This window comes from Bipolaris victoriae, assembly GCF_000527765.1.
Source record: "Bipolaris victoriae FI3 unplaced genomic scaffold scaffold_79, whole genome shotgun sequence".
In the NCBI taxonomy this organism is placed as follows: domain Eukaryota; kingdom Fungi; phylum Ascomycota; class Dothideomycetes; order Pleosporales; family Pleosporaceae; genus Bipolaris; species Bipolaris victoriae.
In genome coordinates, this window is record NW_014575313.1 from 1 (window position 1) to 22,274 (window position 22,274).

The window sequence follows — 22,274 nt, forward strand, 5'->3', positions numbered from 1 at the left end:
GTGTTCCTTGCGCGTCTCTTTAGTGGTGCTGGTAGCTCGGTTGGCAGGGATGTCGCTTCGTGGTCGCGGTCGCGTTCAGGGGTCGAGATGGCCATCTCTCTCACGCGTCCAGATCGCAAACTCATCCACACAACAGTATTTTCGGTCCGTTGCGATATACAGTCAGTCGCTAGCGATTCGCTACTGCATACAGTTGGTCTGGTCGATAGAGCATACACTCGCTTGCATAATCGGCTTCTGGTTCGAATGCAGCTCAGACATTTGATGTCGCAGGGATTTATTTTGCGCCAAGCTAGATCTTTGCCATACGTAGTAATATTAGCGCATATGCACGTTGATTGGGCTGAGCACAAGACCGCCGCCAGGTGAGGCGACAACGCCCCCTTCACGTACTCGCCTGTAGCGGATGATAACAGCTCTCTCCTTCGCTTGCCCTGTCACAGCAGACTATGACTTTACTTCACTCTCCGCTCTTGTGTAGGGCCGAGGCTACGTGCTGTGCTTTTGCACGTTACAGATGATCTCCACCGAACGAAATAAAGTCATAGCCTGCTCTGATAATCGCAGGGTGAGAGATCCGCCAAGCTGCAGGCAGGCCACAAGGCTGAGGCTGAGCGACAAAAGATGTCGAAAGCGCTGCTGTTGCTGCTAGGCTATGACCAATCCTTCTTTTCCGCATGAATCGACTCCCAACAGGCGTACGTTCATCCCTCCCCCGACTCCATAATCGCTCCAAATGCCACGCCAACTACGCCGCGAAGACTACACCGTAGGATGGGTGTGCGCGCTGCCTGTCGAGCTGGCAGCAGCCAAGGCGATGCTCGACGAAAGGCACGCCAACGCTAATTGTGATGTCGGCGACAATGACGAGAACGTGTACTGCATGGGATCAGTTGCAGGCCACAACGTTGTGATCGTATGCCTTCCAGCAGGCCACATCGGGAACAACCCAGCCGCGACCGTCGCGACCCAAATGCAGACAGCATTCAAGGGCATCCGATTTGGGCTGATGGCAGGTATTGGCGGAGGCGTCCCGAGCGCCAGCGCAGACATTCGACTTGGGGACGTGGTGGTGAGCCAGCCGCAAGGGACCTTTGGTGGAGTGGTTCAGTACGACTTTAGGAGAAGAACGCCAAACGGACTTGAGCGGATTGGATCGCTGAACTCACCACCTCGGATACTGCTCAGCGCTGTAAACACTGTAAGAGCAAATGCAATAATGAACGAGAGCACATTGTCAGACCACCTATCAACACTCGAGCGCATCCCTACCTTCCAGCGCCGCAAGGCAGGTCCCGATATCCTATTCAAGGGTGCCTATAATCATAAGCACGGCGCCACATGCGACAGGTGTAGCGTTAGGAGTCGACAACTACGACCAGAACGCGAGAGCGGAACAGAGGTAATAGTACACTACGGCACGATTGCTTCTGGCAATCAGGTGATAAAGGATGCCGCCGAGAGAGACAGGGTCAGCGCAGAGCTTGGTGGGGTATTGTGCTTTGAGATGGAGGCGGCGGGGCTGATGAACAGCTTCCCATGCCTTGTCATTCGCGGTATATCCGACTACGCCGATTCACACAAGAATGAGCGATGGCAGGCTCACGCGGCAGGGACGGCAGCGGCGTATGCGAAGGAACTGTTGTCGGTAATACCGGCAGCAGATGTGATGAACACACGCCGTGCGGAGGATGCTATAAGCAGCGGCGGGAACAGTTAGTTCATTTACCGTATTGCTACTAAGGATGTATTTGAATTAACATGTTGATAGAACATCGCCGTCAGTCATCACCTTCTGATCATGCTTCCTGTAAGCGCATAAAGAATGTCATCTCTAAGGGCTCAGAGAGTAGTTCTGCAGAGTGAGTCTTTCATATCCCTAAGTGACACTCCCTCAATAAACTTTTACTAAACTACACAGACAGTGGAATGCCACACGTACGTTGCTCAATCGCCCCCAAATGCGGACACGGCCTATTCTTACTATGCTAGTCCCTACTCACTCCCAGGAACCCTCGCGAACACCGATGAACGATGAACAAAGGCAGATTCTATTGGACTCTCTAAGATTTCAGCAGATTGATGCGCGCCAGATGACTATCAAGACCGCCCACGCCAAGACGTGCAGATGGCTCTTGAAGAGTGAGCAGTACCTCAACTGGCTCGATACAACCAGGCTAGATGAACACCATGGCTTCTTGTGGATCAAGGGCAAGGCCGGAACGGGCAAGTCGACGTTGATGAAGTATGCGCTGGTCAATGCTCGCAAGACAATGAAGGACTACATCATACTCTCCTTCTTCTTCAATGCGCGTGGCGAGGAAATAGAAAAGTCGACAGTTGGGACATACCGTTCTTTGTTGCTGCAGCTTCTCGACCGTCTCCCAGCGCTTCAGAATATTTTTGATTCGCTTAGCCTATCAGCCTCAAAGTTCACCGCTGACTACCAGTGGAACATCGAGACACTAAAAGCACTGCTGGAGCAAGCGATACAGAGCTTAGGGGACTCGTCTGTCATATGCTTTGTTGATGCGCTTGATGAGTGTGAAGAGGAGCAGGTTCGGGATATGATCCAATTCTTCAAGCATATCAGCAATCTAGCCGTATCAAACCATATCCGCTTCCAGGTATGCTTCTCGAGCAGGCACTACCCGCACATCACAATCGAGAACGGGCTAGAGCTAGTACTAGAGGGGCACGAGGGACACTCGCAAGACATTACTCACTATATTGAGACTGAGTTAAGGATTGGTAAAAGTAAGACTGCACAGCAGGTCCGAGCCGAGCTTCAGCAGAAGGCGTCGGGGATTTTTATGTGGGTTGTTCTCGTTGTGGGTATCTTAAACAAAGAGTTCGACGATGGGCAGGTATATGCACTTCGAAAGAAGTTGAAGGCAATCCCTGGAGACCTGCACAAACTGTTCCGTGACATCCTGACACGAGACGAGCACAACAAGGATAGACTGGTGCTGTGCATCCAGTGGGTGCTCTTTGCGAAGCAGCCGCTCAGTCCGGAGCAGCTTTATCACGCTCTTCTTCTAAGTATCGATCCTGACGCTATCTTAGAATGGGACGCTGAGGAGACTACAAAAGATGATGTTAAGCGGTTCCTCCTTAACTCTTCTAAAGGTCTCGCTGAGGCTACCATTTCTAAGGAGCCGAGGGTTCAGTTCATCCATGAATCAGTAAGGGACTTTTTACTTAAAGAGGACGGTCTCAGCAAGATCTGGCCAGAGTACGGTAACAACTTTCAAGGTCAAAGTCACGAACGACTAAAGCAGTACTGCCTTGACTATATTAGCATCGACGTTGCTACACCCTTGCAGATTCCCGACGAGCTTCCGAAAGCCTCCTCGCAACAGGCAGCCGACCTGCGCAAATTAGCAACCCAAACATTTCCCTTTCTAGAGTATGCCGTCCGCAATGTGCTGTATCATGCGGACGCAGCAGAAGTCGGAGGCATCTCTCAGGCGAAATTCCTTGACAGATTCCTTGACAGCTTCCCGCTTTCTCGGTGGGTCAAGCTCGACAACTTACTTGAAAAGCATCAGGTGCGGAGACACACGGAACGCGTCAGTCTGCTGTATTTGTTGGCCGAGCTTGACATGGCAAATCTTATTAGAGTTCTCGATTCAGCCAGCCGCTGTATGGACGTCGAGGTGGAGCGCTACGGCTGCCCTCTTTTCGCCGCAGCTGCTATGAACAGTGAAAAGACTCTTGAAGCGTTTCTGAAGTCTACTGAGTTGCAACAAGCTGACTGCAGCTTCGGAACAGTAGTGGGAGAACAGCAGTCTCAGCGCAAGTTGGCTCAGCGCGCCGCAAGACGTGACTTTGTATACTCGAAGGCAAACAATTTCCTCTTAAATGCAGCAGAGCTTGGGCATGACGAGGTTCTTGCTCTTTTGATCAAATCAGGGAGATTTAGGATTGGTTCGAAAGATTCGAGGAATAGGACGGTGCTATGGTGGGCTTCCAAGAATGGCTGTGGGACGTCGGCGAGGCTGTTGCTCGCTGCAGACTCTGCCATGGTCAACAGCAAGGATGACCACGGCACGACCCCACTAATTATAGCAGCGGAGCAAGGGCATTACGAGATGATTGAAATGCTGGTAGACAAGGGCGCCGACGTCAACGCCCAGAGTGGATATTACGGCAACGCACTCCAAGCAGCTTCAGCTGTTGGTCACAAAGAGATCGCGATGCTGCTGCTAGACAAGGGCGCCGACGTTAACGCCCAAAGTGGATATTACGGCAACGCACTCCAAGTAGCTTCAGCTAATGGTCACAAAGAGATCGCGATGCTGCTGCTAGACAAGGGTGCATTAAGAACATAGAAGTAGCTTTGTTGTTTCTAGTTGTACAGGATAATATATGTAAATGAATCATCCATATGTCGCACGCATTGTTATCAAGCTAATAGTTGTATAATATAATATTTGATATCTACAAACACTAGTTATTGTTAATGAATCAGAATCCTCTTCATGTACATGCACATTGCGCCTATTGCTTTGTATGCGTTGGATTCGATAGTACCACGAGATCATAAAGTAGCCTAGAGTAGCGATACTTGGGGCTTTGATATCAGCCGCCCAATATGGCCGAGCAAATTAATGGATTTCAGTCCTCTTAAAGGCGTTGTTGCGCACATCTGACAATGCTTCAAGTTCTTTTTGAAGAAAGCAGGACAGTGAGAATGGTTGGTGTCACGTGCAACACTATAAAGATTTGGAGAGATTTCTTCGTGGCTGAGGCTTAGAGCGCTTTGGGCAAAGCTTTTATCCCAGCCTTGCAGCGTGCTGTAATCAGGACCGGAAGCCGATTGTGCAAGTGAGTGTATTAGTGACAAGTGTGCATCACTTGATTGTTTTTGATGTATCCAACTTCTCATGGTGGGTTAGGAAACGGAATGTATGGGGGCAAGGAATCAATGACTAGACGGGTTCTTTGAATGCGTTTTGCAGCGGGGTTGAAGGGGGGGGGGGTGGCATTGGTTATGCAGGTAGGTTAGAAATACCTCGAGGGGGATTGGACACATGTGAATCCTTAAACAGAAATATAGAATAGAGAGGTTTGTTATCCTAGGAGTGAGTCCGTATATGTAGTCATGTGCATGAGTGATTACAAGTGGCGGAACGCCGTGCCACACAGCGTACAGAATATCCCCTTTGGGTTTGCCAATCCATGAAGCAAGGGAAAGACCAAAAGAAGCACGGATCTCTGCATCCGATCACGGAGCCCTCCCCATAATACAAAGATGCATACGTATGCGTGTAGTTATACGAACAAACGTTCACGTGTTTGGATGCTGCAAGGCAACGGGAGGGGGAGGGGGAACCCAAAGTGCGGGACGGAGGGTGCGGGAAGTGCGGAGGTCATCTTATCAGATTGCGACGGTCTGGGCAACGACGCGCCGGACGTGATTCGTTCGTCGGCACGTTTAACCTCGGCCTGGCACTGGGGAGCGAGGGAACGAGGGAGGAAGAGAGGGAGAGAGAGGGTCCGTGATGATGCCGCGACGAGATGCGCAGAGCGGCGGCGGCAGGATCATCACACAGAGAGAGAGAGAGGAGACAGTATCTTCTGGAAGCACACAGCATCATCCCCATCGTGTCCGTCTTTTATTTATGTGAGGACGAGTTACTTTATCGTTAGCAGGGCACACATTAGGTGTCAACCAGAATTGCTTTTTTGTTTCTTGTTTACTATACATTTCGCACACACACGCGCGCGCACCCTTCAGCCTTTTCTGTATCGCTGTACCGTTCAGCTCTGGGGTTCGGTTGCTGCTCTCCTTGGATCCCGTTTCTTAAGGGGGGGAAGAAAGAGAGTCCGCACCCTCCCGCCACTGATCCCAGCGGTAGCAACTCCGCACGTCACCGACGCGAACCCCAAACGAACTGGCTATTGTCGGTTTTGGGCACTTTTCCTACACTCCTCATCGTTGGGAATTCCCTGATTTCAGTTTTCCCGTCATTGTTTTTCTTATTGAGCAAACGTCATGATGGGCAAGGGCTCGTCCAAGACGAGCACGACGGTGCTCCCACTCATCCCGCTTGCGCCACCCCTCGCCGTGCTGCCCGGTACAACGCTCAAGATACCGATCACCAATCGTTCCGATGTCGCTGCTATTCTCGCAAAGATATACAGTATCAGTCCGACGGCTAAGCCGGATGCCGCCATCACGGTCGCGTGTGTGCCGCTCAAGTCGAATACACTGGGCCCGGATGGCAACTTGTTGATTGAGGATGGACATCAGCACGACAAGACGCATTACGAGAGCGATCCCATACTGGCGACGAAGAAGGATATCTTTGGGTATGCTTGCGTGGCAAAAGTCAGCGGAGTGCAGGGCCGTAAGCAGGGTGATTTGAGCTTGATTGTCGAGGGGCTCGAGCGAGTCCAGGTTGTTGATGTTGTGCAAGAGAGGCCGTACTTTGAGGGAGAGTTGGCGGCTGTTGAGGAATACAGTATGTCTACACCTGTCTCTACCCATGTGTATATGGCAAGCTAACAACCCTCAGTCGACATTGCGAGTGCAGACCTCCTGAACCAGTTCAACCTCCTCAAGCAGTTGTCACGCGAGCTACTCGCCCTAGTCCGACTATCCGCTATACTACCACGCACACCACAAGTTACGCTTTCGCCTATTGTCGCACGGAGACTGGAAATGTTCATCACACGAAAGGACTTATCGGACGCTGGCCTGCTCGCCGACTTCATGGCCAATGTGGTGGATACCACACACGAAGAGACGTTGCGCGTACTGGCATCTGTGGATGTCAAGGAGAGGGTTGACCGGGTCATTGAGATTCTGCAACGGCAGATCAGCAACATCCAAGGCAACACGCGCATGACAGTTGCGACTACACAATCATCCAACGGCACGTTGGACATGGACACACTACGAAAGCTACAACAAGAAGCTCTCAAGAGGCGGACCAAGATGGGCGGTATGCCTCCTGGCTTCCCTGCCGGGTTTCCTGGAGGAGGACAACAGCAGGCGGGTGAAGATGAGCCGAACGAGATTGATGAGCTGAAGAAGAGACTCGAGGACGCGAAGCTATCAGCAGAGGCCAACAAAGTGGCACAGCGCGAGTTGGCAAGATTACAGAAGATGAATCCAGCGCAGGCAGAGTATCAGGTGTGCCGGAACTATCTCGAGAACCTTGCAGAGATTCCATGGAGCAAGATGACGGTTGATCAGCTGGATTCCAACACGCTGGTCCGAGCAAAGAAGCAGCTTGACAACGACCACTACGGCCTGGAGAAGATCAAGAAGAGACTACTCGAGTATCTTGCCGTGCTCAAGTTGAAGGAGCAGGCAAATAAGAGCATTGACGATCAAATCCGGTCCTTGACCGAAGCCCCTAATGCGGACGGCGAGGGCGAGGGCGAGGCCAAGCAACCAGCAACTAGAGCGAAGGAGCCGTCGGAGACCGAAGTGCGGCTCTTGGAGAAGAAGCGCATGGTTGACAAATCGCCCATTATGCTTCTGGTCGGCCCGCCTGGTGTAGGAAAGACATCACTAGCCAAATCGGTTGCTACTGCACTCGGTCGCAAATTCCACCGCATTTCGCTCGGTGGTGTTCGTGACGAGGCCGAGATCCGAGGCCATCGCCGGACATATGTCGCAGCCATGCCCGGGCTTATTGTCAATGGACTGAAGAAGGTGGGAGTGGCAAATCCCGTCTTCCTGCTGGATGAGATTGACAAGCTTGGCATGTCAAATCACAACGGCGATCCTGGCGCAGCGATGCTCGAGGTGCTGGACCCGGAGCAGAACCACACATTCACGGATCACTACGTGAATATCCCTATTGATCTGTCCAAGGTTCTCTTCATTGCCACGGCCAATTCGCTGGATACAATTCCACCTCCGCTTTTGGACCGCATGGAGACTATCCAGCTGTCGGGGTACACGACGCTTGAGAAGCGACACATTGCCTCGAGACATTTGATTCCAAAGCAGATTACATCGAATGGACTGCAGACGGAGCACGTTCAGATTCCGACCGAGGTGCTTGACAAGATCATCACATCGTACACTCGTGAGTCTGGGGTGCGGAATCTGGAGCGGGAGATTGGGTCCGTCTGCCGGGCCAAGGCAGTCGAGTATGCGACAGCCAAGGACACAAACACGGTAGCGGCCTACTCTCCGGTGGTGACTGTAGAAGATGTCGAAGCAACACTGGGAATTGAAAAGTTTGCCCAAGAAGTAACTGAGCAGTCTGCGCGACCGGGTGTAATCACAGGCTTGGTAGCCTACTCAACGGGCGGCCAAGGATCCATCTTGTTCATCGAGATTGCAGACATGCCAGGCCAAGGACGCGTGCAGCTGACGGGCAAGCTGGGTGACGTGCTCAAGGAGAGTGTAGAAGTTGCTCTGACGTGGGTCAAGGCGCACGCATTCGACCTGGGGCTCAGCACGACGCACGACGAGGACATTATGAAGAACCGCAGCATCCACGTGCATTGTCCCAGCGGAGCGATTCCCAAAGACGGCCCGTCTGCCGGCCTGGCACATACCATTGGTCTTATTTCGCTCTTTAGCAATCAGCCTGTTCCACCGACGCTGGCCATGACTGGTGAGATATCGCTGCGCGGCCGGGTTCTCCCTGTGGGAGGCATCAAGGAGAAGCTGATTGGGGCTTTGGGCGCAGGCGTGGAGCGAGTGCTGCTGCCAGAGGGCAATCGAAAGGATGCTAGTGAGTTGCCTGAGGAGGTTGTCCGCGGACTCAAGATTGAGTTTGTGGGACATATCTGGGAGGCGCTGGGTAAGGTTTGGCCTGAGAGATGGGAGGGTGAGGGCGCGAGGGGATGGGAGAGTAGGTTGTAAGTTGATGTAAGTACAGTATAGTATTGGGGGGGAGATATAAGTAAAGAGTTGTTGCATTAGAATGCAAGAAAGGCATTTGCGGGGAAGGGATGGAAGTGGTTGGTTAGTTGTTTGTCTGTTTGTTTATCTGGTTGGTTAGGGAAGGGGCGTTAGTATGGCGGTGCGATGGGTCATTGTAGTTAGTATGTTTGTTATTTAGCGTTGCATTGTTAGTTTATACATAAGAGACTCTCCTGTCTATCAAGTATTTACCGTGCACATGTCTAGGGAGTGTCAACTGTCAAATCTCTCTTCTCTTCGTATCAGCATCTAGAGAGAGACAAAAGTATAGTCGATCCCAATCTCTCGCTCTCTACTTTTTCACTACTAGCTATCAAAAAAGATACGGACAGCAGAAATATAACTAACGTGTCCCCCTTCGGCGCCGAAATGGTATCCTGTTTGGGGGATGCCGAACGCAACCGTATAACATGAAAGCCTGTATTATACAAGCACAAGGGGGAGCAGCTCCACACCTGAGTGGCAAAACTCGAGCATCGAGTCAAACACCAATGGGGGGGGGGGGAATCGCGAGGCGAGGCGAGGCGAGCGAGAGCAAGAGACAAAGAGAGTGTGTGCGCGGGTGCGGGCGCGGGCGCTACCTACTATGGGATGCGCGCACACACATACGGGGCTAGTGTGTGGACGTTCTAGCCTTTTTGCCGTTGTGTTCCTCTCTTCTTTCCCTGGTTTTAGGTTGGTGCCCGATTTGAGAAATTCGGCTCGAGCAGAAAAAAAATTATTAAAAAAACACTAGATAAGAAATGATGCCCAACTAAGGGGGGGGGTTGGTGGGTGGGGGGTGTTTTGCATTAAACATGTATGAGGCAAGTATGTGTTAGGAAGAGATGTGATGATGATGCGTATGGGGAGAAAAAGAAAGATGACAACAAGGAAGTTGGAGACGAGGGAGTCGGACCGTTGCACCGGGATACCGTTTTTCTTTTATTATTTCCCTGACCCTGCATCTCGTCAGATGCGCAGTACTGGGAGGTAAGCAAGGCTTATTTGTTAGTATTTGTTTTATTATGCCTTTGCGTTGGCCCCAAGGTGTGTGATGAAGGGATAAAGAGTGGTTGGACTGAAGAGGAAATGGGAAAGAGGGTCGGAGAGATATGGGCCGTGTTTGAAGGGGAGCAGGGATTGGGGGGGTGGCAGAGTATTGAGCATGCCGCAATAGTGGTACGTTTTGGGCACTAGCAAACGGGCGCGGGTTGCGAGGGGGTGTTAAGCGAGACATCTGATTCGGCAGGTATATGCTGTAGTGGGCGGCATGAAAGTTTGTATTGTGGTTTTTTGAAGCTACGAGGGAGGATGAGGGCATGGGATGCAAGGCATGGAGACGGAGATGACGAAAAAGATGATGGTGACATTTGATGGTGGTGATGACTGCTGTATATGGCGGGCTGCGTGGGTTTAGTGCTGATGGGGTGAATTGAAGCAGTGCAGGAGTGGGACTAGTTGAGAGTGGATATTGGGCTGGGCATGAGTTAGGTTAGGGTGGATGTGTGTGTGTGTGTGTGTGTGAGAGAGAGAGAGAGAGAGAGAGAGAAAGACATGTGAATGTGAATGTAAATGCGTGTAGTAGTAGTAGTGTAATAGGCATAGGCAAAGGGGAAAGAAAAAGAGTGGCATCGATGTGTTACATGGAGTCGTGGTGTTAGCGTGGACGGAATGCTGGGGTATTGGGATCGAAAGGTGGTGGGTGTGAGGCGAAAAGAAGGGCCGGGCGGGCGCGACGAGTCCAGGTGGGCGGAAGCAGCGGTGATGAGGCATTGCACCAGCCCGCGACCCAGCTCACAGGGAGCCGTGCAGCCGTAGCGACCCAAGCCAGCAGGCTGACGGCGATTCTGTCGGTGGTTTAGAGATGGGGATGGGTATCTAGTTACGTATGTGTAGAGCCGTTATTGGCCTTGGATGGCCTGGCGCTGGGGGTCTGAGAGTGTGCAGCGGGCAGGCGGGCCAGCGATGTGACGGTGCAGCGGAGGCAATATGTGTCGACGAGTGGGTATGTAGGATATGTACATGGGCAGGATATATGGCAATGCTACGGTATACTGTATGACATGTGCGTCCCCACGGGCAAGCGTCTCGTTTTGGCGCTGGTGTCGAGGTGGATATGGACATGGTGATAGGGAAAAAAGCCCGTCGCCGCAGTCAGCCGAGCCAGGGAGCTGTGCCTTGGCCACCAACGGGCCGCTTGCGAGTAGTTCGGGGTCGATCCCAGCACGCCGGGAGACACCATCGCTTGCCTGCCATGGCCTGATTGTGATGCACGGGGGCATACTTACTACATATACATACACGACGAGGCGCATCCATTCCAACTGCCTCGACTTGGACACTGCCGCCATCGCAAGCCACCGACCCATCCGCCCGTCTCGCCAGCAAAAGTGGTGCCGGTGCCGGTGCCAGTGCCAGTGCCAGCAACGAATAGTGTCTTGTGCGTGTGTATTGGCTGCGGGCGCCAGTGGGGTTCGCCTACCAAGCCTTCGGTGTCCCTCCCGACCAGTTTGACCCAGTGGCCAGACTCCAGGGATTTGGACACGACCTCGGCCTTGCACCCTCCACACTTTCTTACTGCTGCTGCTGCTGCTACACTGCACACCACCACCACCACCACCGCCGCCGCCGCCAACAGACATCGCCCTCACTGTCACCGTCACTGTCACCACCACCAGCCATGTCGACGCCGCCCAACCCGCCGGCCCAGGACAAGGCCAAGACGGGCCTGGGCAAATATGTAAAGAGAATGAGCACCGTCTTCAAGAGGGACCGCTCCTCCAAGTCGCAACCGCCTGCCACAGCCCCGGACGCTCCTTCCTCTTCTTCTGCCGCTGCACCTCAACAACAACCACCACCACCACCACCACCTCAGCCACAACAACAGCAAAAACTGCAGGACCAGCAACCCTCCCCCGCATCACCACCTCCTCAACCCCAACAACAAGAAATCCCGTCCGTCGACAATGAAGCCGCAAAAGACACCACCACGTGAGTCTTCCAGTAGACGCCAACACCAACACCACTAACAACATGACAGCCCCGCTCCCGCTACAAAGTCCTTGGACCGCAACGCCATGCAGCAGGAGCGTGCCCGCGCTCTCTTTGCAAAGTATGGCCTCACTCTTGAGTCGCATGAGTGGATCGCCGCCCCGGGCCCCATGCCCCCCCTGCAGCGTGTCGAGAAGCCCATTCGCATGCGTGTCCACCGCACCTGCCACCGCTGCGGCACCCTCTATGGCGCCGACAGGACCTGTGTCCAGTGCGAGCACAGGCGCTGCAAGAAGTGCCCTCGCTTCCCCAAGAAGAAGACGCCCGAGGAGAAGCAGGCCGAAAAGGATGCCCCCGACCAGCCAAAGAGAAAGCGCATGCTCACCATCCGCACCCGCGCTGGAGACGAACTTGTCTACCAGCCCACCAAGCAGCGCATCAGGCGCACCTGCCACAAGTGCGCCACTGTCTTCGTCCCCGCCCAAGCCGTCATCTGCCAAAATTGCCACCACGCCAGATGCACAAAATGCCCCCGCGAGCCCTCAAAGCTCACCAAATGGCCTGCCGGATACCCCGGCGACGCCGAAGCAGACAGCGAAACAGAGGTCGACAGGCAACTCGAGACGTTTAGGCGCACTTGGCGGAAACCAAGAACCAGGGTTCGCTGGCAGTGTGAAAAGTGCAACAGCCTCTTCCAAAATCACCAGCCTCAGTGTCCAGGTTGCGGACACGAACGGTGCGATCAGTGTACCAGGTCCCCGTATGTATCCCTATTACCTCTTCAACACCATCATCGTTTGCTAACACGAAGCAGTGTCAAGAAACCAAACAAGTCTGATCAGTTCGACGCCCAGGTGGTTGCAGCTGTCGAAGCCAAGCTCAGAGCCATGGGCGTGGATGATGAGGGGCCCTCTTCAGCCGCAGAAGCTACTTGATTTTCTGTCATTTCCCATGCTGACCATGACGCCTATTTGCTCGTTTTGTTTCTGCAGCTACCTTGACCAATTCCAATCCTTTGCATTTTTTTCCTCTTCTCAACATACATATCATCGACCGTTTGACAATCACCTTTAAGCTTTGACTTGACATCATCACCCTATCTGACACTACGTACCATGACAGCCACAAGTTTCATTTCCCTAAACCCATGCCCTTGTCAGTGACACGAATCCGTATATTCAAACATGCATCTAACCGCACTGACCCATCCGCCCCTCGCCTTCTGGAACATCCTACACGCTGCATCTCTTCAGCCCCAGATCCCGAAATTCTCCGTCCCAAGCCCCCCTAAGCAAGTAAGCTAGTTCAGCTTTACCGCCAGCCCCAAACTTGTCTCGGCACTCGAACCCTTTCAGTCAGGCATCCCACTAAACAACAACAAACTGCCACTCATGGTCTGGGCCCCCCCTTCCTTCTCCGCCCTAACTCATTCAGCCACTCTTTTTTTTCTTGTCTCTCTCTCTCTCTCTCTCTCTCTTATTAGTCTATTAGTCTCTTAATCTCTTAATCTCTCTCTGTTTTCCCCAGATGCATCATGTACATGTAACAGGGATGTACGTAGCCCCATCTTTGTCATCTCTTTTTCTTTAGTCTCTTGACCTCGCCGACCTGGCGGGGGTTTTTTTAAGGTTGTTGATGAGGTTGTTGGCCAGCGGTGTATGGACGTGTTACGTGGTCAGCTGTATGTGTTTTTCTTTTTCTTTTTGCTAACTACATTCGTGCTGTTTAACCGAGTTGGTTGGTAAAAACGGTGAAGGGATATGGGGATTTCATGAGCTGGTAAATAGGTGTATTTATTCAAGGTGGGTTGAGATGGTTGGGTTTGGTTGTAGGCAGTGCGTATTCTAGTGTCGGATAATATACGGTAGGATTGCAAGTAGGGGGACGTGTGCATGGATCCACTGCAATCGACACTTTGTGCAAATACTGCCTATTCTGTTGCCAAGTGCAGATCATGATTCGTGAATGCAGGGAACAGTTGTAGTCAATCACGTGAACTCAAGTTAGTTAGCTTGTACTAACTACTTATGCTCACTTGGTGAGATTCGTATTGAAATAACATATATCTATCAGTGGTTCATTGAAACAAGCTGACTACAGTGGGTAGCTGTACTATTTCTACTACCTGTGCTGTCTACTGCATCGTATGTCAGAAAAAAACCGTGTTAATAATCAACATGACTCTGAAGGCCGAATGGAAACATGCATGGACCGAACATGCTCAGTATAACCAGTCACGATACTTTATATCCTGTCGTGGTCAAGCTTATCTAGTCATGGGGCTCAGTAAGCTCGAATCCGGACGTCGACGTGAAGGAGCCTGAATACGGGTCAAGCTCGACCTACCAAGTGTCTGCGACATGGACAGGAGATACAAAGGAGGTTTCAGTATATTTTATTCTGCTGCCTTCGTTGCAACCGTATCGTGGTTGTCGTACCCGACGGAGGTGTGCCTAATGGGCATATATCCATTGAGAGGTGTATATTTTTGGTAGTATTACCAAACCATTCCTGAGGGTTCAAAGCAGGATCTTGCAGACCCTCACCTGATTTTTTCAATTTGATTGCAAAGTCATTTTTTTTGATACCCGATTTTGGCAGATTAGGGTCTGGCCTGCTATACAGCAAACAGAGAAAAAAAAAGTCAAGTCAGTCAGTCATATTTTATTTCCGAATAAGTTGATCAAAACTGCATTCGAGCGCTGTTGGAGCTCGACATACAATTCATCTCTTTTGTCCTCAAAGTTGCACAATCAAGCTTGACTACTACTCCACATATTCTAACAACAAATATATGGTATGATCGCAAGTAACAAAATCGTGTAGACACATCATGTAGTCTTCTTGTAGCAATTGTCACTCCTAAATACTTCCTGTACCAGTGACAGCTCTAGTGAATGAGTGCCATCGACGTACAAGTACATGTGTTCATTGCAGTTACTTCCAAATAATCCCGTCTGTCACAAGCATCGCCTGTCCAGATACCTATGCACTACAGAAGCGCAAGTAAAGATATGTATACACACACCATAGCCAGCCCCAAATAATCATAACATCAAAAACGCCATCTGTCCCAGTATCAAATCCCGTATCTGAACTGAGACAGTGAGGATATGTGTGAAGCCATTGTCAGCTTATAATGACCAATCCAATACAGTATTGCCTCCCACTTCTTCCACTCCTGTCTTAACACACCCCAGCATACCCCTAATCGTACACACTCTCCCCCCTTCTCATCCCTCCAGGCCCGGTCCCCTCCATGCGACTCCGCTGTCCTTGAGCCATCATGCTCGCCAAGTTCCGTCCACGCACCTCCGTCATGTATTCCATTTGCTCTGCCCCCATGTTCCTCATGCCGTTTCCATTCGACCGGAACCCAAAGGAACTGTGTACTGCAAACCCCACGCATACAAGCAGTCCAGCTCCGATGATAATAAGCAGGATGATGACGGGCTTTGGAAGAAGGTATCCCTCGTCGCGTTTGATAAGGGGTGCAGCGGTTGTATAAGGGAGCATGCCGAGGATGAAGAGTGGCGTCAAGATGGTTGTTCGTTGTAATCGTGCCATTGCTGTTGAATTCGTGTCGTAGCGATCGTAATAAAGGAGATAAAGCGATGTATATATGTCCAGATCGTTAAAATGAGTGTTATCAACGACGACGTCTCGAACCCACAAAACACTTTCGAAATGGGCAAACAATGTAGATGGAAAAAAGAGAGAGAAACTCCCCTAAGAAAAACAGCGAACCAGGCCTCTCAAAAGGCAACACACAACAACCAACGAATCCTTTCAACCCAAAACACCCAAAAACTCGGCTCCCTCAATTCTGGCGCCATTCACCTGACCTCCCCCCCCCCCTTGTCACCCTCAATACTTTCCCACCTGCAATCCTTCATACACACACCCAACCACCCAACCGACCTCACCCATTTCCTCTTCGGCTCAAGGCGTCCTCCCCGCCCACCCACCTGATTGGCCCTTCCCATCTCGATACTTACGCCCTGCACCGCCCCCCTCCCACAGCGTCCCCACTCAAACACGTGACAACCCGAGGGACTCCAATCAGAAGCTCGTATTGTTCCAATCTATTCTGCCTAACTAAACCGTTCTTTCCAACATATTGGGTTGCATGAAGGCGTGGCGTTTGTCGGGACCTGCGTACAGAGGTGGTACGGGTTTTTTTTTTCTTTCTTTCGAGTGGGATTAGTAATGCGATGGGTGGGGAAATAAAGGATTATGGGAGGCCGAAATGGGGAAGGATGGGTCGTTGCCTGGTAATTTATTAATGACGGCGCGGTGATGTATAGGGCTTGCTATCCTTTTTGTTTGGGCTCTTCACCCTGCAATCATCACCTATGTTACTTGGACCTTACAGTCCTCATTATTATTATTTTCCCGAGTAAAAGAATAGGTGTGCAAAGTTGCACTAAACTAATAAACAGTATCTGAGGTGGTACTACTGTCATGATTTTCCTCGGTAAAGAGTGGACCGGGCAGGCAGCTTCCCCCCCCCCCCCAAAAATAGAAATCTACGTTGCCGCATTGAGATAATTGTACGAAAAAGGTTGGAGTTGTGGTCAATGTGTCCCTGTCGATTCGGTTTGATCGCCGTGACTTGGTATGTAAAGTGGGTCTTTGTAATGCGTGTATATGGATGGCGTAGTCGGCGTCGCCGACGGCGTCGGGTGCGCGCCTAGCATGTGGTTGTCTCTGCAGACGCGGTCGAAGTCTAAGCGGTAGAAGATTGCGGCTCTTGAATTGAGCCTGTTTTTTTTTTCGCTTAGGAGCTGGGTATGGATGTCTTCATGGGCTGCTACGAGGAGGTTGGTTGAGAAGGCGTATAAGCAGCCCAGCATAAAGAGGGGAAGTGAGAGGATCATAGTGGCTAAACTCTTGATAGTAAAGTGTCTTTGTGATAGACAAGATATTGAAAATTGGTGTCTGAGTGAACCTCTTGGTAACCTTTTTCCCGCATACAATGGGCCATGCGTATACCCTCGCAAAGTACATTTACCATATATACGTAATCTGACTGTGGATTAATACAAGTAGCGCCTTTTCCCCCTTTGTTCAAAAATATAAAATTCATCGCAAGAGTTTCCCCTGTGGCGCAAGATCCCATGCCCTATGCGACGAGTCGAATACGTTCTGGTAACCTCATTGGTATCTCGGTCTAGTTTACGACCCCTCGGAGTATAAAGATTTCCTTCGCGATATGATTCATATCAATTAGAAGACGATGCAGGCATATCGCAAATTCAGATTCAGGTGTTCCAGCATCGTTCGTCCCTATCAACATGAATATATCCTGGTGGCTATCAATGGCCGTTTCCTGTTGAGCTCTGGACGAGAATAGCAGCGCTCGTGGAAGATCTGCCGATGATCAAGCTACATGCTGCCACCTCTCCCGCCTGGACACGAGAAATGCGCTAATATATGCATGAAATCCATGAAAAAGAAGCATAAGGCTTATTGGTCCTTTCCATTTCTTTTCAATCTACTAGTGCTGCCAGATATTCCCTCTCCACCAATGTTACCTCTACCCAACCCCACACACAATCATCACTCCACTGCCGCGTCCTCATACCAGAAAATACCAGCTACCTACCCTACGCCCGAAAAGTTTTCCACAATGTCGTCCAGATTCCCCAAACAAAGTTTCGGCATGGAACCTTCATCCATCCACTCCAAGTACCTCCACGCCTCCTAGTCGAACAAGGCTTTTCATCTCACCTAGTCCCATGTCATCTCAGATAAGATACATCCTATGACTATTATCAATCCCCACCATTCCAATTTCTACAAATCTGGATTGCGCGTACGAAATACATGCGGTAATATACCTTGGGCGTGATGGATGGTGGTTGGGAAATATATGGAAGTGAGGTGATAATTGCTCCACCAACTAACACATAACGGGTGTTATCGGAAGAGATGAGTATGGTGTATCAGCGGATTATAAAGTCGGAGGGAGTATTGCCTAGTGTAGCCAAGTGGATTACACGAGCCAGAAAAGGTGAGTGCTAAGTGTTATCTACTTCCTGTTCTGGAAGTAGATATTGTTGGTGCAGGTCTGATCTCGTATATCAAGTAGAACAGGTATGCGCAGTAGTGTTTCAAGAACAGATAAAGAGACTGGAATGTGACTTGGGAAAAAGAGAAAGGAAAATATTGAAATGCGAAGAGTTGATTGAAGCGCAGACATCTTTTGTGCAAGTATACTTAATCGGATATACTATGCTTTACAGTAAGCCACGCTGACAAGAGAAGATAAGGTTTCTGACGACAAGACACCAAGGTGCTTAGTACACGATGCAATAGTGCTGACGACAAGATACAAGGTTGTGGCAGCGGATGTTGCTTGCGTCTTGGACAAGTGGGGCAAGGCAGGCGCGGCTTATATCTACTACGCCATCTGCGCAACATCTCTGCCCTTCTTCTCATCTCTCACACACATCACCACAAGCACAAGATTCAGGATATACAAATTCCAAAATATTCAATTTGACAACAACAATGACTGGCCTTCCATTTCTAGGGATATATTACAAAGACATAGGCTTGCGAGCCAGTCGCTCAAACAGGTACAAGTGTTCGCAGACGACTACTCCCCCCGCCACGAACGCGACCGTTTACTTTTGGTACTAACATAAAGGAAGTCTAGTATCTAAACGATTCTCGTTGTGCTGACCGCGCTTACAAAGCCCAAGCGGCGGCGGCGAAGACAGCAGAGAGACCCAAGGCCATGGCATTGACAAGGGAGATGGAGCTGGCGCTGTTGCTCTCAGGAGGCGATGATGGGCTGGCGGTGCTAGCAGCGCCGCTACCGCTGCCACTTCCGGTTCCGCTGCTGCCACCGTTGCTGCCGCCGCTGCTGCTTCCGCCAGAAGTGCTGGTGCCGTTGCCGCTGCCAGTGCTGCTAGTCGAGTTGCCGCTGGAAGAGTTGCCAGTGGAGGAAGTACCGTTGGTGTGAGTGGTGTTGCCGGCCGAGGCGGAAGGAAGGGTCACATCCTTGTCGCAGGTGAGGTCGAAACGGGCGGTGGTGGACAGGTTGTCGGTGATGGCGAACTTGACCTCGTTGGCTGGGTTGGCGTCACGGAGAGTGTACCAGAAGACGTTCCTCTTGTTGAAGAGCGCGCAGCCGACGTTCTTCCAGTAGTACTCGAGGTTGTCAACGCTGCACTCGGCGGCGCCAAAGTCGGGACCGGTGTATGCCCAACCGGTTTCGGTGACCCAGACGTCCTTGCCAGCTGCAACACCCTCGGTAGCCTCAATGGCGCTGGCGAGAAGCTTGCCGCCGTTCTTGACGTTGTTGTCGTGCTCGACCTCGTAGAAGGGGAAAGCGTTGACAGAAAGGAAGTCAATCTCGTCAATGACGGCCTTGTTGGACTCGTTGACCCAGGCGGTCCAGGTGTCGACGTGGGTGATCTTGACGCCGCTCAGGGGGGTACCCTCGAGCTTCTTGCGGGCGTCCTTGATGAACTGGACAATCTTCTCGGCGCTGTTACCAACACCGGACTTGTTCCTGATACCGGGCTCGGAGACACGGTAGAGATCCTCGCTACCGATGGAGAGACCGACAATGAGGTCGGTAAGCTTGGTGCCGTACTCCTCGACGGCGGAGCTCAGGGCCTTGAGCTCATTGTCGATGCTGTCGGTACCCGAGGCCCAGACACCAAGGAGCAGCTTGGAGTTTGTGGCAATGGCAGCCGGGAAAGCGGCAATAGGGGTATCGGTGGTACCCGCCTGAACGTTGGAGTAGAGACGGATGGTGTTGAACTTTCCAGGCGCACCCTTGAGGTTCTGGGCAGTCTTGAACTCCTTCTCGAAGTCGGCCTGAGTCTTTGCCTTGCCCTTGTCGTCAGTAGCGCCCGAGTTGAAACCCAAGACAAAGGAGTCCTGGGCGACAGCGCCGGTGACGGCGGTTGCCGCGAGAACAAGAGCAGTTGTGAAACGCATGTTTAATATGGAAAAATGGCAAGTGAGTGACTAGGGTTTAAGACGAAAAATGCAGAAAAGTGAGTGTGGGAAAAGGCAAGGAAGAAGAGGGAGAAGGATAAATGGTATAGCAAGAACCGGGGAATAGTCGAGGAGCTGAGGGCGCTGCCCCACTTAGTTTTAGGGCCCGCACCCATTCACGCCCGCCCTGACACCCGTCATTGCGCTACCACCCATTCTCGCGCCGTCATTGGCCCGCGGCAAGCCTTGCAGCGGCGCCACTGCTCAGTCATGGCTTGGCGTCGACATTTAGGGGGTGTGTTTATTCGTATTTTGGGGCCATTGCCTATGCATAGCCACGCCTCTGAAACGCCGTGTGGATGACTGTGCTTCAAGTCCGCAGTCTTTCCACCTCTGGCCCCCATCCAAACATCACTCCATCCAGCCCCCAAGCATACACATGATTGACTGACCTGCTCTCCGGCTAAAAGTATCACTCGACGGCCTTCGGACATTGCACCAATCCACGGGCTGACGCGATGACGACGACTGCGCTGCCCACCAACTAGACACGCTTTTGGCTCCTACACTTGCCCCTTTGGCAAATGCGTTCCCTGGGACGTGACCAAAAATACCACCGGGCGACGCATTAAAATCCGGTCATTTTGCCCGAACGATCGTAGGCCTACCCATTACACGGGTACGAGAAGCCACCGATAAATCCAACATTTCATTCACTTCGATCTGCAATTCTTCCTTCCAGTAGTTTTAAACTGGTTAGCAACAAGCCGGCCCCCCCTTATACAGTGGCTGCTGCTGCTTATGTACATTTTACGCTCTATGTTCTATATTGTGAAATAAAAAATGGAATTAAGCATTACCATCAGTATTATGCGAAAATTCCCCCATGCATACCCTCCCCCCCCATCTATATTTCATTCATCCCATCATCCCCTCCCCCTTCTAAATATACGCCGGTGGCCCTTCTCCCCTCTCGTACTTGGGCACGGGATCTCTATCTTCGACATCTCCCTGTCTGCTCATCGCCCACTCCCCAATCACATCCCCAACATCCATCCACAGCGACACTCGCATCGCCCCCGTCTTGATGCACGTTTCCACTTTGCCCATTCTCCCTTCGTCTTTGCCTATCGCTTTGCCCAGCGCACGCAGAAACTGGTCGTGCATGTCGGTCTTTTGTGGCCGGTACTCGAGCACCACCATGTCGGCGTAGGTGACGGTGGGATGCGCCCAGTCCGGTAAGGGTGCGTTGGGTACGTACCGGATGGCGTATAGGTAGCGGATGTGGTCGCGGATTCGCAATGTCTCGGGTTGTATCTCTGGTGTTTTCTTCAAAGGTGGTATGTCCTGGTTATCTTCGTTCCCTTTTTTTTCTTCAGTCAGCAGTCCGTCATATGGTTTTATTCTTTTTGCGTGGTTTTGCAACTCACCGACTTCGACGATGCCGCCGAGGAAGTCTTGGACAAAGTCTCCTGTTTTCTTCATCCGGGGATCTGTGTGCATGCATGGGCTGCTCGTTTCCAGATCCGTTGTTGTTGTTGTTGTTTCTCCTTCTCCTCGTCTTGAATTTTGTCTTCTCGCCTCTCTTTCTGTCTTCTTTCTTTCGATGATTTCATGTGCCCATATTTCCATCAATTTGGTCCTCTGGCTCACGTCTCGTCCTTTGCGGTTTGCATGCTGCTTCTTCTCGCGCGCGCGTATTTCAGCAATGTACGGAGAGTTTGATGCATGCTGGTCGACCCGGTATCCCCATGACACAAAGTCGCCGGCAATAAAGGGCACAGTGGTCAGGAATGGTCGATGCAGTTGTGGTGTGTGGATAAGATAAATCTTTGCGCCGAGCTGTTCGATTGCGGTCGACATGGTGGCGTTTGGTGTGTATGTATTATGTTTCTTTTCTTTTTGGTATGGGTCTGAGCTTCTTCTTCTCAAAAAAAGTCTTTCTTGAATTATCTGCACGCAGATGTAATAGCGTTGTCAAAACGAGGGGGAATGGTAAAAGGAAAGAAAAAAACAAAAGAGAGGTCTTGAAATGGCCGTGAGAAGGTGTGTCGCTTCACTTACACATATATGTAGGTGATTCCCCCCGGGCGCCCATAAGAACGCAATATCAGTGCATTGGTCTGATGCCAGCAAGTCTTGTGGTCCATGTGACAAATATGACATTGCTTGGGCCTTGGGATAGTCAGCACCAAAATGCGTTTCGTCACAGCGGTGAGCATGTGTTTCGGCAAAGACATGTTTCCGGCGAATTACGCCTAGATTTCAGCCACGCCGGTTCAGAGTGTCACTCAGTTACAGCACAGTGCGACGCACTAACATCGTGGGGTATGTAGAATGGTCCTGGTACAAGCGCCACCGCCGATGATGCGGTCTGTGTGTGTGTGTGTGTCGTCGCTCCGATTTCTCTCTGTCCCCCTGCTGCCCCAGTCGCTATTTCACC

General features: G+C 51.4%; 6 protein-coding genes across 6 annotated transcripts; 3 read left to right on the forward strand and 3 right to left on the reverse strand.

The window, feature by feature from the left end:
• Positions 1 to 736: 736 nt before the first annotated feature.
• COCVIDRAFT_28984 (hypothetical protein) lies at positions 737 to 4,334 on the forward strand (the record flags this gene model as incomplete). The annotated part of the gene is made up of 4 exons (XM_014698348.1): positions 737 to 1,715; positions 1,772 to 1,862; positions 1,922 to 1,938; positions 1,993 to 4,334. The coding sequence occupies 4 exons, from the start codon at positions 737 to 739 to the stop codon at positions 4,332 to 4,334; spliced, it is 3,429 nt and encodes a 1,142-aa protein (XP_014553834.1).
• A 1,667-nt stretch (positions 4,335 to 6,001) lies between these two features.
• COCVIDRAFT_40159 (hypothetical protein) lies at positions 6,002 to 8,839 on the forward strand (the record flags this gene model as incomplete). Its single annotated transcript, XM_014698349.1, has 2 exons — positions 6,002 to 6,470; positions 6,525 to 8,839. The coding sequence occupies 2 exons, from the start codon at positions 6,002 to 6,004 to the stop codon at positions 8,837 to 8,839; spliced, it is 2,784 nt and encodes a 927-aa protein (XP_014553835.1).
• A 2,722-nt stretch (positions 8,840 to 11,561) lies between these two features.
• On the forward strand, positions 11,562 to 12,807 carry COCVIDRAFT_106518 (hypothetical protein; the record flags this gene model as incomplete). The annotated part of the gene is made up of 3 exons (XM_014698350.1): positions 11,562 to 11,840; positions 11,941 to 12,632; positions 12,687 to 12,807. 3 exons carry the CDS (start codon positions 11,562 to 11,564, stop codon positions 12,805 to 12,807), a joined length of 1,092 nt encoding a protein of 363 aa, XP_014553836.1.
• A 2,272-nt stretch (positions 12,808 to 15,079) lies between these two features.
• On the reverse strand, positions 15,080 to 15,388 carry COCVIDRAFT_106616 (hypothetical protein; the record flags this gene model as incomplete). Its single annotated transcript, XM_014698351.1, has 1 exon — positions 15,080 to 15,388. One exon carries the CDS (start codon positions 15,386 to 15,388, stop codon positions 15,080 to 15,082), a length of 309 nt encoding a protein of 102 aa, XP_014553837.1.
• Positions 15,389 to 18,568: 3,180 nt separating this feature from the next.
• Positions 18,569 to 19,831, reverse strand: COCVIDRAFT_18312 (glycoside hydrolase family 17 protein; the record flags this gene model as incomplete). Its single annotated transcript, XM_014698337.1, has 1 exon — positions 18,569 to 19,831. One exon carries the CDS (start codon positions 19,829 to 19,831, stop codon positions 18,569 to 18,571), a length of 1,263 nt encoding a protein of 420 aa, XP_014553823.1.
• A 942-nt stretch (positions 19,832 to 20,773) lies between these two features.
• Positions 20,774 to 21,694, reverse strand: COCVIDRAFT_18313 (hypothetical protein; the record flags this gene model as incomplete). The annotated part of the gene is made up of 2 exons (XM_014698338.1): positions 20,774 to 21,195; positions 21,262 to 21,694. The coding sequence occupies 2 exons, from the start codon at positions 21,692 to 21,694 to the stop codon at positions 20,774 to 20,776; spliced, it is 855 nt and encodes a 284-aa protein (XP_014553824.1).
• Between the last annotated feature and the right edge of the window lie 580 nt (positions 21,695 to 22,274).